General features: G+C 48.1%; 1 protein-coding gene across 1 annotated transcript; it reads left to right on the top strand.

Moving 5' to 3' along the window:
- Positions 1 to 8,036: 8,036 nt before the first annotated feature.
- Positions 8,037 to 8,465, top strand: LOC145157590 (uncharacterized). Its single transcript, XM_079076616.1, has one exon. The coding sequence runs from the start codon at positions 8,037 to 8,039 to the stop codon at positions 8,463 to 8,465; it is 429 nt and encodes a 142-aa protein (XP_078932742.1).
- Positions 8,466 to 18,363: the final 9,898 nt, after the last annotated feature.

Below are 18,363 nucleotides of genomic sequence, written 5' to 3'. Positions count from 1 at the left end.
CTTTGACTTCTAGGTTTTTATCCATTCCTCTTAATGCCTCACCCGTCACATTTTCCGGTTTCAAGGCCTCCAGCTGAGCCTACTTGATTTGTGTGGAAAGGTGTGAATGGATTGTCATCGTTAATGACTTTACTCGGCGACCCGAATATTCCTTTCTGCTCAGGGCATCGGCCACCACATTGGCCTTGCCCGGATGATGGCGAATCTCGCACTCGTAGTCGTTCAGCAGTTCAACCCATCTTCTCTGCCGCATGTTGAGCTCTTTTTTATTGAGAATGTGCTGAAGGCTCTTGTGATCGGTAAAGACAATACACTTCGTTCCGTAAAGGTAGTGCCTCCAGATCTTTAGGGCGAATACTACTGCTCCTAATTCGAGGTCGTGCGTGGCGTAGTTAACCTCGTGCGTTTTCAATTGACTCGATGCGTAGGCAATGACCTTTCCTCGCTGCATTAACACACACCCAAGCCCCTGGTTTGATGCGTCACAGTAGACTACAAAGTCTTCGGTTCCTTCCGGCAGAGACAAGATCGGTGCGCTGCACAGGGCTTGTTTTAACGTTTGGAAGGCAACTTCTTGTTTATCTTCCCACTTAAACATCACACCTTTTTGAGTCAAGGTGGTGAGCGGTTTAGCGATCTTGGAGAAGTTTTGTATGAATCTTCGATAGTAGCCAGCGAGCCCTAAAAATTGTCGGATTTCCGTCGGCGTTGTAGGTGCTGACCAGTTTTCGATTGCCTTGATTTTGAAGGGATCCACATGTATCCCTTTCTCGCTGAACACATGGCCAAGAAATCCTACTTCTCTAAGCCAGAATTCGCACTTAGAGAATTTAGCATAAAGCTTCTCAGTTCTTAAAGTCTCCAATACTAGTCGCAGATGCTGGTTGTGCTCTTCCTCTCTTCGTGAATAGACCAAGATATCGTCAATGAATACGATTACGAATTTTTCTAGAAGGGTCGGCACACTCGGTTCATTAGGTCCATGAACACCGCAGGTGCGTTCGTTAATCCGAAGGGCATCACCACAAACTCTTAGTGACCATAGCGCGTTCTGAAGGCTGTTTTGGGGATGTCATCCTCTTGGACTCGAAGTTGATGGTAACCCGACCTCAGATCGATTTTTGAAAAGTAGCTTGCTCCTTGAAGTTGATCGAAGAGGTCGTCGATTCGGGGTAGAGGGTATCGGTTTTTGATGGTAAGCTTATTTAACTCGCGGTAATCGATGCACATGTGAAAAGATCCGTCCTTCTTCTTCACAAACAGGACTGGTGCTCCCCAAGGTGAAAAGCTCGGTCTGATAAACCCTTTGCTCAGCAGCTCATTCAGTTGACTGGACAGTTCTTGCATTTCTGCCGGTGCGAGACGGTATGGAGCTTTGGCTACGGGGGTAGCTCCTGGGACCAAATCGATTCGGAATTCGACTTGTCGTGCAAGTGGTACACCTGGAAGGTCTTCTGGGAACACATCGGGATAATTACACACCTCCGGAATATCTTTGATGTCCTTCGCTTCTTGTTTCTTATCTATCACGTGGGCTAAGAAGGCGTGATATTCCTTTCGGAGATACTTTTGAGCCTTGACGCAAGAAATGATTTGTAGATTTGTACTGGGTTTATCGCCGTAGATAAAAAGGGTTTCGCCATTTGGCAGATTAAGGCGGACGACCCTTTCGTAACATAAAATGTCGGCACGATTAGAACTTAACCAATCCATGCCAATGATGATATCGAAACTTTTTATTGTGACCGACATTAGGTCGATTTTGAATGAATGATTGTCTAGAGTGAGGGTACACCCTTCGTAAATATCATTAGTGCGCTCTGCCTTCTCGTTTGCCATTTCTACGACGTATGAATCTTTTAGTATTTGGGGATTTTGTTTTAACAATTGTTTGAATTTGTGGCTATCGAAACTCCTCTCCGCTCCAATATCGAAAAGTATGCATGCATAAGAGTTATTAGGGAGGAACGTACCGGTAACCACCGTGGGGTCCTTGACTGCTTCTCCGTGCCCTATAGTTAGGACTCTTCCTACACCCCCAACATTGGCGTTTCGTGCCTTTGGGCAGTCTCGTTTGAAGTGCCCCGTTTCCCCACAGCCATAGCAGGCTCGACTTGCTCCGGTGTTAGTGACTTGAGTGATGGGTTGGGCTGGCGCTTTACAGAATTGAGCAGTGTGCCCCTTCTTGTTGCAGTTGTTGCAGCGCCTTTCCCGACAAGCACCGGTGTGGTGGAAGTTGCACTTGTTGCACTTGGGAAGGGTTCCTGCATATTGCTTCGGTGGTGTTGGAGTGACAGGAGTAATGGCAGCACGAACAACAACTGTCTGTTGCTTTTTGGCGGAGTTTGGTACCGACTGCTTCTTTTTGTTGTTCCAGAATTTTCTTTTATTGCTCCCCCCTTAGCTTGATCATGGGTGGTAGTAGCAGTACCGTGGCTGGCCCTATGGTCGACAAGTTGTTGTGCCAATTCCTTGGCACTGCCAAAAGTTGTGGGTTTCGAGACCAGTACACTATCTTGAATATGGGATGATAGCCCCCAGAGGTATCGTTCCACCTTCTTCTCTTCTGGAGTGACCATTACTGGGTAGAGGAGTGCTAGGTCATTGAATCGGGCAGTATAAGTTTCAAGGTCTGTGCCCGACATCTTGAGGTTCCAGAGTTCTTCTTCGAGTTTTTGTACTTCGCCCCTCGGGCAATACTCCTTTAGCATCAAAGCTTTCAAGTCCTCCCAACTTATAGAGTTAGCCACTGCAGGAGTGAGTGACTTAACGCGGCCATTCCACCAAGTGAGAGCTTTACCGGTGAAAGTGAATGCCACATACGTGACTTTGCTCGTTTCGGGACAAGCACAGATTTCGAAAACTGCTTCAGTCCTCTCGAACCATTGTATTAGTGTAACAACTCCCCCGCTTCCACTGAAAAAATCGGGTTTGCCATTTGTGAAGTCTTTGTAAGAACACTCTTTTGTACGCCCCGTACTGTCCCCGTGGTTAGAGTGCGTAGCACCAGATCCAGAACCACCAACACCGTTTGTACCTATCTGCGACATTGCGGCCGCCACGACTGCTGTTACTGCAGCCTGGAACATCACAGAATCAAACTGTGGAGGTGGTGGCGGAGGAGGTGGTGGTGCTACGCTGCCGGAAGGTCTGGGTCTTTTCCTTGGCGGCATAGTTCTGTCAAAAGTTTTAAAGGCGAAAAGTCGGTGAGTCTTCAATAGTAAGGACAAGTCGGGTGCTATTTGAGTTACATTATCAGTATTATATCCCAACTTTATTGTATTTGCAAGCATTTCATAAATAAAGTCTATACTAATAAACTTAGGAATTTAATAATAGTGTCTCAACCGAACACTCATGTTCTGCCCTGTGCCTGATTCATTCCTAAAATTTACTCAACGTACGCCAGTTGCATGTAATTAAGTTTAGATAAACCGTTGAACCTAACGAGTCTATCCTAAGTCCACAACCAAACAAGGAACAGGACCCAAGGTGGACTCACCATTTCTAAGTCGATCATCGCTTAATTACACATAACTTCGAGGTACACCTTAAAAATTTTAGAGTTATCATTTGCAAATCGTTTGTGTTATCAAGTTATGAGATCCAATGCCGAACATCCAATAAAATGAAAACCAATTTCATTGATGTAAATTTGGTACATAATGCTTAGGAAAATTAGTCCTCATAGGAGGTCTACATTACATCAATTCAGAAAAAGAAAATTTTAACAGCATATCGACTCCTCGAATAGTGTAATCACTTAGACGTAGGGTCGAACCTACTTGCAAGAAAAAGTAGCACCAACGCATACTCGGAATCCTAGTTTTATAACAAAATGTGAGCAGTGCAAGCACTACTCGAGGGGGGTGGCATCTGGTCCATGGTGGCCTTGAGATGAGGTCGAGGCTCCCTGAAGCTCCGCAATCCGGTGTTTGGCCGCGATCACTCTCTCCTCGAGAGCTGCGTGCCTGATCTGGTACTCCCTTACCTCCGCCCGAGCGGTGGTAAGGTCCTCGATGAGTTGGTCCATGGGGTAGAAGTCTCTTTCTAAGTCCCTGATACGAGCATCCGAGGCTTCTACAGTAGCGTTGAGATCCCGAACTTGATTTGCCACTTCCCTATTCTGGTCTCCAAGGTTCGTGATCTGCTGGATCACGACTGGGAGGGCTCTATCAGCCGGTCCCCCATGACTGAGGTCGTAGTAACCCCGTTGATCGCCAAATGGTGATCGTTGTCGTTGTTGACGGCCCCATCGCTCGATCACTGTTGCCCAACGGGGCTCGGGCCCGTTGTAGCCAAAACGGTTTGCAGGCACCCTGGCGATGTAAGGACGGTTGATGACTTCCTCCTCTGGTTCCTCTTCTTCTTCTTCCTCTTAGGGTTCTTCTTCTTCGTCCTCCATTTCTTCTTCCTCCTCGGGTTCTTCTTCTTCCTCAACCTCTTCGGGGTCTTCCTCAGGATCCTCCTCGATCATTTCCTCGGGTTCTGCCTCGAGCCATCCAGCATTTCTCTCATTAGGGAAGTAAGGGTCTCCAGGTAGATGGAATCCCGCCATGTCGTCTGTACGAGAATAGGGGTGTAAGAGATATGAAATGAATCTAAAATGTAGAGTTATAAAGTTACAAAATACTCCTATAGTATTTTTAAATGTTATGTTTGGTTTTTAGCGTATTCATTATAGGGTGATGTTAGGTTGTTAGATTTGTTGTCCACCACGACTATCCCCCAATATATGCAAGTCACTTCTCGGACAGATATAGTTGATCAGGCTATATCCATCCCAGACTTGACCACATATCCAAAGGCATACTCGTAACGTAGAACTCCTCCCCTTTTACTTTATGTTCTTCCTAGTTATGACACTATGCAAGCATGTATGCATGTACTTATACTTTTAACAAGAGACCGTTTATTTTCTAAAAGTACAGTCATTTGAAAATGTTTAATCAGAGACTTTTAGTCCCAAATGTGTTTATAGTTTGTATATCTTATGTGGTTCGATATACCTAGTTCACTATAAACATTGCTCTGATACCAATCTGTCACACCCCTGGACATTACCGCCATCCCAGGTTTGGGGGTGTGACAGATATAGTCTGATCAACTATATTCATCCGAGATGTGACTAACGTATGTCAAGGGATGGCCGTAGTGGGCAACAAGCCTCACAACCTAATAACATCCCAACAAGAAAACACTTTAAGAACCGAACCTAAAGATTAAAGTGCTATAGGAAACTTCTTTCATGTTGCTCTAGCGCAATATACATTTCATGATTCTTACCCCCCTTTCTCGTACAGACGTCATGGCAGGATTTCACCTACCAGGAGACCCTTACTTCCCAAATCAAGGAAACAAAGGATGGATAGAAGAAGAACCGGCGGAACTGTTCAAAGAAGAGCCCGGAGAAGACCCGGAAGAAGATCTTGGAGAAGATGAGGACGAGGAAGAAATGGATGAGGACTCCGAGGAGGAGCCCGAAGTCTATGACCCGAACCCAGACTCCGTACCCCAACAACAACTTCAGGGTCCAGCGCCCCGTTGGGCCGAAACCCTGAATCTTTGGAGCCAAGAGCAGGGACATCGCCCTCCTTTCGGAGCACATAGAGATTTCCACCGTCTCGACGAGGGGAGCCCAGCTAACCGATCTCTCCCTGTCATAGTGGGCTGCATATCACACCAAGCTGACCAAGTCCGGATATCGTATAACCAGCTTCTGGCAACAAACACAGTCGCTCAAGTCAACACCGCCCGACTGCGGCAACTGAACCAAGACCGCGATCAGGCCTGGCACAACACCGAAGCCCTCCAGAGGGAGCTGGCCGCAACTCTGGTTGAGGATCGGACACTTTGAGAAAATAAGGCCACCTTAGAAAGGCGCCTGACCGAAGCGGAGCGCCAAGTGGCGGAATTCAAAGACCAAAGACCAAAGCCGCAACCGCCACGAGTAGTGTTTTCACTACTCCCGTCTTGTTATAGATTAGGTTTATGAGTATGCATTGGTGCTACTCTTATCTATGTGTAACTTCAACCCTGTGACAAAGTGGATGCACTAGTCGAGGGCTTTATTTGCTATCGAAACATATTTGCATGTAGACCTGCTCCGAGGCCAGATTTTCCAGAACACTACGTATCAATGAAATGGGCATGCATTTTATTTCATTGGAAGTACTACCACTACATTCATAACAGTAATACTTGGTGGAATCTATAATTGTTTGGGGTATATGATGAAGGCATACATAATTAAGTATCTGGTGTTTTGAGATGGTGGGTCCGCACTAAGCCCTGTTCCTTGTTTGGTTGTGGACTTGGGGCAGATCCATTAAGTTCAAAGGACTAGTAAACTTTAATCTGATTCAGAAATGGTGGGTCCGCCTTGGATCCTGTTCCTTGTTTGGTTGTGGGCCTAGGGCAGACCCATTAGATTCGAAGGTTTATTAAATCTTAATTATATATGCGTAAAGTATACGATGAACAATTGCGGATAGGACCAAGTAGGAATCAAGTTACAAACGTTTCACTGAAGCACTACGGTGGGATTCACAAGTTCGGACTCATGAACTTACATTACGAATTGTTCGCATACATGTTGAAGTCGGAAACATAATACATTAGGAACTAAAGTAGAGTAGTTCAAATAACACCTGCCTTATAACCGTTGCTAAGAGGCCTATACTTATCTCGTCTTTAAATTTTGGCAGAAGGATGCCACCACGAAAGAATCCTAGGCCAACCAACCCAACACCACCACCTCCGCTGCCACCGCAAATTGATCATGCGGTACTGCGGGCTGAGATAGCCACAGCTGTAGTAGCCGCAATGGCACAAATTAACTCCCAAGGCACTAGTGGGGCGGGGAGTGGTACCACTAATCCCAATCCAGGAAGTGGACAGGAACGTTCACGAGAATGTTCCTACAAAGACTTTTCAAATGCCAAACCCAAATCCTTTAATGGAAGCGGGGGAGTCATTACCTTGATGCAGTGGTTCGAGAAGACCGAGTCCGTCTTCGAAATCGGCTCATGCCCGGAATCAAGCAAGGTCAAGTTCGCGGCTTGCACTTTTTCCGAACGTGCTATCACATGGTGGAATGGCCATGTCAAGAAGTTGACGCTTCCGGTTGCTAACTCCATGAGTTGGGAAGATCTGAAGACCATGATGCTGAAGGAGTACTGTCCGAGGGGCGAGATTCAAAAACTGGAGCAAGAGCTCTGGAACCTTCGGATGGTTGGCTCCGACCTCACAACCTACATTACCCGCTTCTGCGACCTAGCACTTCTATGTCCCAGAATGGTCACTCCGGAGGACAAGAAGGTGGAAAGGTACATCTGGGGGCTGCCGCCCCAGATTCAAGGGAATGTGGTGTCCGTAATACCCCCTACCTTCGAAAGTGCCAAGGAGTTGGCGCAAAGCCTCATAGATCATAGAGCCAGCCAGAGTGCTGCTGCAGCCTCAGCCGAACCAGCAAGAGGAGGAAACAACAAGCGAAGGTTTTGGGGCAACAACAAGAACATACCTACCCAAGATAACTCCAAGAAGCAACAGGTCGTGGCAGTCCATGCCGCAACTAATCATGCCGCTCCGGTACCTCTAAGGCAGTACACCGAAACCTTCCCCAGATGCAACAAGTGCAACTTTCACCACCACGGCCAATGTCGGGATATACACTGCAACAACTGCAACAAGAAAGGGCATACGGCTCGCTTCTGCAAAGCACCCACACAAACAACCAACCAAGCGCCAACACTGGGATAGGCCGACCCTGTTATGGCTGTGGTGAGACGGGACACTTTAGAAGAGATTGCCCGAAGTTTAGAAACGCCAACACTGGTAGCGTAGGAAGGGTCCTAGCCATAGGACACGGGGAAGCAATAGAAGACCCCACGGTGGTTGCCGGTACGTTTCTTCTCGATAACTCTTATGCTTGCATATTATTCAATAGTGGAGTGGAGAGGAGCTTCGTGAGTCACAAATTCAAACACCTACTTAGGAGGAATCCGCAACCACTAACTAATACATATACCGTAGAAATGGCCAACGGAAAGATAGAAAACACCAACAACATATACGAAGGGTGTACCCTCACTCTAGATAACCACTCATTTGAAATCAATCTAATGCCGATCTCAATAAAAAGTTTTGACGTCATTATTGGTATGGATTGGCTGAGCTCAAATCGTGATGACATCTTGTGTTACGAAAGGGCCGTTCGCCTTAATCTGCCAATTGGAAAAACTCTCGTCGTTTATGGCGACAAACCTAGTTCGGCACTCCAACTTATCTCGTGTGTCATGGCCCAAAAGTATCTCCGCAAGGAATATTGTGCCTTTTTAGCCCACATCGTGGATAACAAAGAAGAAGTAAAAGACATCAAGGACATACCGGAGGTCCGCAATTTCCCCGACGTATTTCCGGAGGACCTTTCCGGAGTACCACCTGGTCGACAAGTCGAATTCTGAATCGATTTAATTCCTGGTGGTACCCCCGTAGCCAAGGCGCCAGACCGCCTTACACCACCGAAATGCAAGAATTATCCAGCCAACTGAACGAACTGCTGAGCAAGGGATTCATCCGACCGAGCTTCTCACCCTGGGGAGCTCCGGTCTTATTCGTAAAGAAAAAGGACGGATCGTTCCGCATGTGAATCGATTATCGCGAACTAAATAAGCTTACCATTAAAAACCGATACCCCTTACCCCGAATCGACGACCTATTCGACCAACTCCAAGGGGCGAGCTATTTTTCCAAGATTGATCTGAGGTCTAGCTATCGTCAACTGTGGGTCCAAGAGGAGAATGTTCCGAAGACTGCATTCCGGACTCGCTACGGTCACTACGAGTTTGTAGTGATGCCTTTCTGGTTGACAAATGCACCTGCAATATTCATGGACCTGATGAATCGGGTGTGTCGACCATACTTAGACAAATTCGTGATTGTCTTCATTGACGACATCCTGGTCTATTCACGAAGCGAGGATGAACACCGCCAGCACCTGCGACAAGTATTAGAAACTCTAAGGGCGGAAAAGTTGTACGCAAAATTTTCCAAATGCAAATTTTGGATCCGAGAAGTGGGCTTCCTTGGCCATCTGGTCAGCAAGGAAGGAATACACGTGGACCCCTCAAAGATCAAGGCAATCGAGACCTGGTCCGCACCCCGAACACCTACCAAGATCCGACAATTCTTAGGACTTGCGGGGTACTACCGCAGGTTCATACAGAACTTCTCTAGGATCACCAAACCACTTACCACCCTGACCCAAAAGAGTGTGAAGTTCAACTGTAACACCGTAATTTTTCAAACAAAATTTTCATTTTAAAATCACATACTTTTCGTAACATATTGTATAGAAATCTCGTTTATTCAAATTACAAAACACAACTCCATTAATAAGCCAGGATCCTCAAAACATGACTCTTTCTATGGTGTGTACAATCAAGCCGGTGCCTTCCCGCGATCCTCTGAGATACCTGAAACACATAACACATAACACGGTAAGCACGAAGCTTAGTGAGTTCCCCAAAATACCACATACAACACATACGCCACTCGAGGCTACAGTACGACCCTCCGGTCGATGTGTCTCAGCGGGACCCTCCAGTCCCGTAGCTCGTTGGACCCTCTGGTCCGGTCATAGATCGTCGGACCCTTCGGTCCAGTCTGTGTCGTTGGACCCTTCGGTCCGGTCTATATCGTTGGGCCCTCCGGCCCGGTCTGTTCAACACATAGCATACATATAACACAATGCACATAATCTCATATATACACATAGCATACAAGACCCTCCGGTCTACACATAAATACCACTCTAGGTAATGTATAGTGAGAAGACTCACCTGACCAACAGCAAGTAAAGACCCCGCTCCCGAATCTCGAACTAGCCTCCACCTAACACAAGGGATGAATATCTCTAAGTGATACTCTAATCACAACTCTAATGACCGAAGGCTATTCTTCCTCTCTTTAACTCTTTGAAGTGGATAAAAGACCATTTTACCCCTCCATGGTCTCTACTACTTATGTTGATCAAAGCCCCAAAGTCAACAGAAGTCAAACTCGAGTCAACAGTCCATGTTTGACCCGACTCGCCGAGTGCACCCTTGCGACTCGTCGAGTCCACTTACTTTCCTCAGAAATCTCGTGACAGTCCAGCTCAGCTTGTCGAGTTGACCCCCAACTCGTCGAGCTATTGCCTGATTCGGTTCCTCGGGACAAACCCTAACCAACTCGTCGAGTCGGCTCATCGACTAGGCTAGTTCATTCAGACGATTTAAGGCAGATCCATCACCCCAAACACTAGATCTACCATCCTGAGGGTCGATTGTCACGTAAAGCTGCAAGATTTACGTTTAAACATGGCATATAAAGCTCATAATGCCAATATAACTCTAACAAGGATGATTAACCACAATAACTCTTCTATGGTTAACTAAAGCTATAATCTTTGGACTCTCTGGACCCCACAAGGTCCAGATCTGAAGTCTAGGCCTCATGAGAGACCTTATGCATACAAAGTCCGAACAATGGTGGAAGAAACCCTAATCTTCCATATCTACAAGATCTAAGCAAAATAACAAGAAAGGTGCAAGCTTTTACCTCTTACTCAAGCCCTTGCACGAAGTTACACCAGATCCACTGATTCTCTAGCTCCCTTGATGGGTGCTCTCCTATTCTCCTCAAGAGATGCACTAGTTTACTCCAAGTTTTAGCTTCTAAGACTCTCATGGCTCTCCATACATGTTTAGGGTTTGCTCTCAAGGAAGGGTAGCCGCAAATGAGGCTATAAGTTCCTTTAAATAGGTCTCAAACCCTGGAAATTAGGGTTTATCTGCCCAGCACCTACTCGGCGAGTCCCTCCTCTGACTCGTCGAGTCCATTCATGAAATTCACGCGATCAACTCGACTCGACTCGGCGAGTTGGTCCCTCAAATCGTCGAGTCCCTCCTTAAATCTCAAGATTAACATACACGATAATGTCCCTGGAAATCCGGATGTTACAATTCTCCCCCACTTGAATTAGATTTCGCCCTCGAAATCGCTCCTCCACAACATATAGATCTAATCAAATAACCAAACAGCACCATCGAAAGGTCTCATACCACACAACTATCTTCCTTTCTGGACACCTGAGTCCAAACAGGAACTCCTCCCTGGAAAAGAACAGACCCATCTGCCACTATGCTACCCCTTCTGACTCTCAAGAATCTGGAACTCTAGTAGCCTGACACACAGCCAGACCGCCATCTCCAGATGTCACCATGTTATTCGCTCCTCTTACTCTCTAGTGGGGACCGATAAAACAAGTCCATGCCCAAAACTGGCTACCGATCACTCGTCCCAGTCATGATAAACAATCTCGGTCATATACCAAGGAATGGAAAGATCACATCAAACCAGGGACTCATCCACTGAACTGCAATCAAACCCCAGCTCCCTTCTCCAAATCCCTTTCAACACTGAGCACCAGGTCATCTCCCGAACTAGCAGTTGAACCTCCAAGGGTTACCCATTGCACACCTCAACATGTCTCACTGACTTCCTTCCCACACTAGTTATCTCGGCCCAGTGTGACATACAAGTCACGAAGTTCGCTTTTCCTCAAGCGAATTTGGAATTCGTTTCACCCTCGACCTCTGTCGTCTACTACTCATTAGTTCCATGCATTTCGCAGTTTTCTCACACCAACGAATTGACCCACTCAGGTCTAAGGCACCAGATAGAAGTAATACCCCCTTCCAAATGAAATTCAGCTTTGAATCCAGAATCTCATTCTGCCTACTCAACGCACTACCAGAGCCAAACTCAAACTCGAGAGTTTGATCTGACCCAGAGCTGGAACCACTCGCCCCAATGAACCACTCAACTCATGACTCATGACCCGCAACCCATGCGAACCTCACTGATCCACTTCCCTTTGGCCACGAAAACCACTACTCAATTCAGAATATAACGACTTCCGACAAACATGGAGACCCCAGTCTCGCCCCTGGTTCGACCCCATGCTTCCACAAACTCAAATATTAGGGCCACCCAAGCCTAAAACTCTTCTGCGTCAAGCTCTGATCAGAGAGCACTTCATCACAACATTCTCTTACTGACTAGTGGATACTACGGCTCCCCGCAGTATCACAACGACCTCTCACCGAATAGTGAGTACTACGGCTCCCCGTAGCATCACCACGACCTCTCACTGAATAGTGAGTGCTACGGCTCCCCGTAGCATCACCACAACCTCTCACTGAATAGTGAGTGCTACGGCTCCCCGTAGCATCACCACAACCTCTCACCGAATAGTGAGTACTACGGCTCCCCGTAGTCCTACCGCACTTACTCTTACCACTTCACAACCTCGTTCTCAGGTTGACATCACACTGCGATCATTAACTCATGCTCTGTGGCCCAACATAGATAGGTACACACACACACCCATCCAGGCTAAGCATCACTACTTCGGACGACCACCGTCGTGACAAAACTTCTTTTTCTCGCTGCAATTCACATTCTCAAATAAATCCATTTGATGTCAATTAGCTGAAGGGCCCCCACCGGAACCATAGACACTTGATACACCACTCGTCATCTCAAACTCAAACTCAAAATAATCCGAGATTTAGGACATTAAACTCGGATACCTCGGAATACCATCACAACGCCTCGCAGTGCCTTGACTCTACGACTGATCTCATACTCATGGCATCATACTCAGATATCGCATTGCTTCCTCGGAATCTCGCAACCGGTCATTCTCTCGTGTCACTCGTAACCCCGGAATACTCTATCTCTCAAATTAAAACATGGAGAAATTGCCAACGACTCAGATCACGAAGATGACAATCCGAAACTTTCTCCTCTATTGCTCAATCAAAAGGAGCTCAACATGTGGCAAAGGCGATGGGTGGAGTTGCTAAATGACTACGAATGCGAATGTAAAAACGTAATTTTTCAAAACAATTTTTCATTTTAAAACATACTTTCATTCACACTATAATCATAAAAACATAATGTATCCACTGTATCATAGCAAACATGTCCCACGATCTCATATACATAAATCCTCTTCAGTGTGTACAGATCATGCCGGCGCCTTCCCGCGATCCTCGCTAGTACCTGAAACACATAACATAACAACTGTAAGCATAAATGCTTAGTGAGTTCCCCAAAATACCACATACCCCACATACGCCCTTCCAGGCCATAACTCTATAGGATCTTCCGATCCATGTGTTTCAGGGGACTTCCGTCCCAAATCCCGGTAGACCTTCCGGTCCTACCCCTATCGACCTTCCGGTCCGTAACCCCTTGACCTTCCGGTCCATATCATCTTGACCTTCCGGTCCATACCATCTTGACCTTCCGGTCCATATCATACATAACATACATAGCACATACATATCACATAACTACATATAGCACATACATATCACATGACCGCATATAGCACATGCATCTCATAGCATACAAGACCTTCCAGTCACACATAGGTACCCTTCCAGGTACAGTATAGTGAGAAGACTCACCTCAATGAAATCGGATGAACTCTCGTGCTCAACGTCCCGACTTAGCCTCCTCCTATTATTCAAATAACATCCTGATCAATATTCTCTCATGATCTCATCTCTATAACTGGGTAGAAGGCCATTCTACCCTTCCTTGAACTCTCCTGAATCAATCCTGACCAGAACCCTAAAGTCAACAAAAGTCAACGGTCAACTTTGACCCGACTCGCCGAGTGCACTAGGGTGACTCGGCGAGTACACGCCTGCCCTCTTCGCCCCTGGTCCTCTCTTGACTCACTGAGTCAACCCTATGCTCCACGGGTCGTCACAGATCGCGAGTCGCAGGGCAACCCGACTCAACTCGTCGAGTCCTCTCATGGACTCGGCGAGTACATTCCATGCTCACACTCAAACGACCTTCTGAGGTCAGATCTGTTCCTCTAATCCATAGATCTGGCCTTCCCAACCACTATAATCACGTAAAGGTCTGACCTTTATACTCATGCAATGACCAAAAATCTTCTTTGGGTGAAATAACCCCTAAAATGGCAACCCAGGGCCATATCTCTAATGGAGTAGCAAAAAGCAATGTGAATAGGACTCTCTGGACCTCTTAAGGTCCAGATCTATAAAGAACTCCACCTTGGGACCTCACATACTTCGAATCCAAGCCAAAGAAGGCACAAGGAAACCCTAGATTCAACTAGAACACCAAATACACGAGTTTGAGCACAGATTAGTACCTCTAGTAGCCTCCTATGATGAAATGGATGATAGATCTGAGCTCCACAACCTTCCTTGTTTGTCCTCCTTCCTTCTTTCTTGCAAAATCACACTTAGAATGATGAAATAGCCCTCCTCTTGCACTACAAGCCTTCTCTCTGCTCTCTAGGGTTTCTCAGGGGTCTGATAGCCGCAAATGGTGGCTATAAAGGTCCTTAAATAGGGCCCAGGCCCCGAGAATTAGGGTTTCATTAAACAGCGTGGACTCGTCGAGTCCACGTATGGACTCGCCGAGTCCGTCACCAAACCAGTCCAACCATGCGCGATCCTACTCGGCGAGTCTGAGCGCCTACTCGCCGAGTCCCTCTCCAAAACTCAATATAAATACATAAAATAAGATAACTGGGAATCTGGATGTTACAATTCTCCCCCACTAGAATCAGACTTCGCCCTCGAAGTCCTGCTCGACAAACAACTCCGGATGCTGCTCCCGCATTTCCAACTCCGGCTCCCAGGTCAGCTCGGACCCTTTCCGATGTTGCCACTGGACCTGCACCAGTGACACCTCCTTGTTCCTCAGAACCTTGATCTTCCGATCCCGGATCGCGATTGGCCTCTCCGCATAATTCAGGCTCGCATCCACCTGAATATCCTCCAGTGGTACTACCGCCGACTCGTCGGCTATACACTTCCTCAACTGGGACACGTGGAAGGTATCATGAATCTGGCTCAACTCCGCAGGTAGCTCTAACCGATAAGCTACCTTGCCCACCCTCGAGGTCACCCTGAATGGACCGATGTACCGGGGCCCCAACTTGCCCCTCTTCCTGAATCAGATCACTCCTTTCCAAGGAGATACTTTCAGGAGTACGAAGTCCCCCACCTGGAACTCCAACTCGGATCGTCGCCGATCTGCGTAACTCTTCTGACGACTCTGAGCCGTCAGTAGTCTCTGTCTAACCTGCTGTATCTGCTCTGTCGTCTGCAGCACTATCTCAGTGCTGCCCATCACACGCTGCCCTACCTCTCCCCAACAAATGGGAGTCCGACACCTCCTACCATACAACAACTCGAAGGGAGGCATCCCAATACTAGAATGGTGACTGTTGTTGTAGGAAAACTCAGCCAATGGTAGATACGTGTCCCAACTTCCCCCGAAGTCCAACACACATGCTCGAAGCATGTCCTCGAGCGTCTGGATCGTCCGCTCACTCTGTCCGTCCGTCTGGGGGTGGTAGGCGGTACTGAAATGCAACCTCGTACCCAACTCCTCGTGGAACTTCTTCCAGAACCTGGAAGTGAAACGTACATCTCGATCTGACACGATCGAGATCGGTACCCAATGACGCGATAACACCTCCCTCACATACAACTCTGCCAACCTCTCGGCAGAAGAGCTCTCACTGATAGCAAGAAAATGCGCACTCTTCGTCAGCCGGTCGACGATCACCCAAATTGCATCGACACCCCTCGTGGTCCTCGGCAATTTGGTGATGAAATCCATGGAAATATGTTCCCACTTCCACTGGGGAACCTCGAGCGGCTGCAACTTGCCATGCGGACGCTGATGCTCGGCCTTAACCTTACGACAGGTCAAGCACCTCTCGACAAACTACGCGACATCCCTCTTCATACAGGGCCACCAATAATCTTTCTTCAGGTCCAAATACATCTTCGTGGCCCCGGGATGGATCGAGAACCTCGATCTATGCGCCTCCTCCATCAAAATGGTACGTGCCCCTCCTGCATACGACACCCAAATCCGACCCTGAAAGGTCATCAGCCCTCGACTATCGGTGACAAACTCGGACACCTGCCCGATCACCCGCTCCCTCTTGCGGTTCTCCGGTATCACGGCCTCTGCCTGGGCCTCCCGAATGGTGTCCAACACCGGAGTCATCACAGTCAATCTCATACAAGTGCATCGAATCGGAGCACTCTTCGCCCTACGGCTCAGCGCATCGGCTACCACATTAGCCTTGCCCGGGTGGTACATGATCTCACAATCATAATCCTTTACCACATCCAACCATCTCCTCTGTCGCATATTCAGGTTGGGCTGATCCATCAGATACTTCAAACTCTTATGGTCCGTGTATATGGTACACCGAACCCCATACAAATAGTGACGCCAGATATTGAGGGCGAACACCACTGCCCCCAACTCCAGATCGTGGGTGGGATATCTCGTCTCATGAGGCTTCAGCTGCCTCGATGCATACGCTATCACATGCCCTCTCTGCATAAGCACCGCACCCAACCCTGATATCGATGCGTCACAATACACCACAAAATCCTCCATCCCTTCTGGGAGGGCTAACACAGGAGCTTCGCACAATCTCTGGCGAAGTGTCTCAAACGAGGTCTGCTGCTCCGGACCCCATGAAAAAGCAACACCCTTCCGGGTCAATCTGGTGAGAGGCACGACAATCTTGGAGAAATCTCTGATAAATCTCCGATAGTAGCCGGCCAATCCGAGAAAACTCCTGATCTCGGTGGGAGATCTCGGCACCTCCCAACTCATAACCGCCTCAATCTTGGCCGGATCGACCAATATCCCCTTCTGATTAACGAGATGCCCCAAGAACTGGAACTCTCACAACCAGAACTCACACTTGGAGAATTTGGCATAAAGCCTCTCCGTCCTCAATACCCTGAGAATCTCTCTCAGATGCTCCTCGTGCTGCTCTCTAGATCTTGAATACACGAAGATATCGTCGATGAACACGATCACCGAACGATCCAACATCGGTCTACACACCTTGTTCATGAGATCCATGAACGCTGCTGGTGCATTGGTGAGCCCGAAAGGCATCACCACAAACTCGTAATGCCCATAACGAGTCCTGAACGCTGTTTTCTAGATATCCTCATCACGCACTCTCATCTGGTGATATCCAGACCTCAGATCAATCTTGGAAAACCAAGACGCACCCTGCAACTGATCGAACAAATCGTCGATCCTCGGTAATGGATAACGGTTCTTGACCGTCAACTTGTTCAACCCCCGGTAATCAATACACATCCGGTGTGAACCATCCTTTTTCTTGACAAAAAGGATCGGCGCTCCCCATGGCGAGCTACTCGGTCGAATAAACCCTTTCCCCAACAGCTCCTGAAGCTGCGAGGATAACTCCTACATCTCTGGCGGCGCAAGGCGATAAGGCGCCTTGGCGATAGGCGCTGCCCCCGGAACCAAATCAATGCGGAACTCTACCTGCCTCTCGGGAGGCACACCCGGCAACTCCTCGGGAAAAACATCCGGGAACTCGCGCACTATCGTAACGTCATCCACCGAACTTGGCCTCCCAGCGGCCTCTCGTGTGTCCATCACATAGGCTACAAACCCGCTGCAGCCTTGCTGTAGACTCTGTCTCGCTCTGGCCTCCGAACAGAACGCTGACCCACATCGGGTACCCTCGCCGTACGCCGTAAGTACTCCCCCACTAGGGTCTCGTATCGTCACCAACTGTCGCTCGCAGTCTATGACAGCCCCAAATCGGCTCAACCAATCCATGCCCACTATGACACACACGTCCCCCATCGCTATCGGGACCAGATCTATCGGGAACTCAACGCCGAAGATCTCGAGTATACATCCTCGTATCACCTCCGTAGCATATACCGCTCGCTCATCAGCTATGGAAACTCGCAGAGGTCGACTCATCGCCTCTCGTCTGCTACTGATGTGCTGACTAAACGCTATCGACACAAAAGATCGACTCGCACCCGAGTCAAATAACACTAAGGCAGGTACATAACTCACAAGAAAAGTACCAGCCACAACATCAGGTGCTGCGCGGACCTCCTCCGCTGTCAACTGGAAAGCTCTCCCGCGAGCCTTCGGTGCCTCGGCCTTTGCTGGCCGAACCTCGGTAACCCTAGCAGAAGGTGCAGATCCCTGTGCTGATCCCTGATGTAGCTGCGGACACTCGGCCTTCCGATGGCCAGTCTGGTTGCAATGAAAGCACACCATAAATCCCTTGGGGCAATCCTTGGCGATATGCCCCTCCTTGCCACACTTGTAGCAAGCACCTGATCGACAAACCCCATCATGTCCCTTGCCGTACTTCCCGCAAGTGCGGCCCTTCTGGCCTCCAGATCTCGTATCCGCGGACTTGGTCCGCTTGGCTGCCGG

The sequence above is a fragment of the Lactuca virosa genome, chromosome 2 (assembly GCF_052849685.1).
Source record: "Lactuca virosa cultivar CGN04683 chromosome 2, Lactuca_virosa_CGN04683_v6, whole genome shotgun sequence".
NCBI lineage: Eukaryota > Viridiplantae > Streptophyta > Magnoliopsida > Asterales > Asteraceae > Lactuca > Lactuca virosa.
Note: the sequence above shows the minus strand (reverse complement) of the source record. Positions and strands in the feature narration are given on the sequence as shown.

Coding starts and splice junctions, on each gene's coding strand:
- LOC145157590 (XM_079076616.1), top strand. CDS start 8,037: ATGGCCAACGGAAAGATAGAAAACACCAACAACATATACGAAGGGTGT.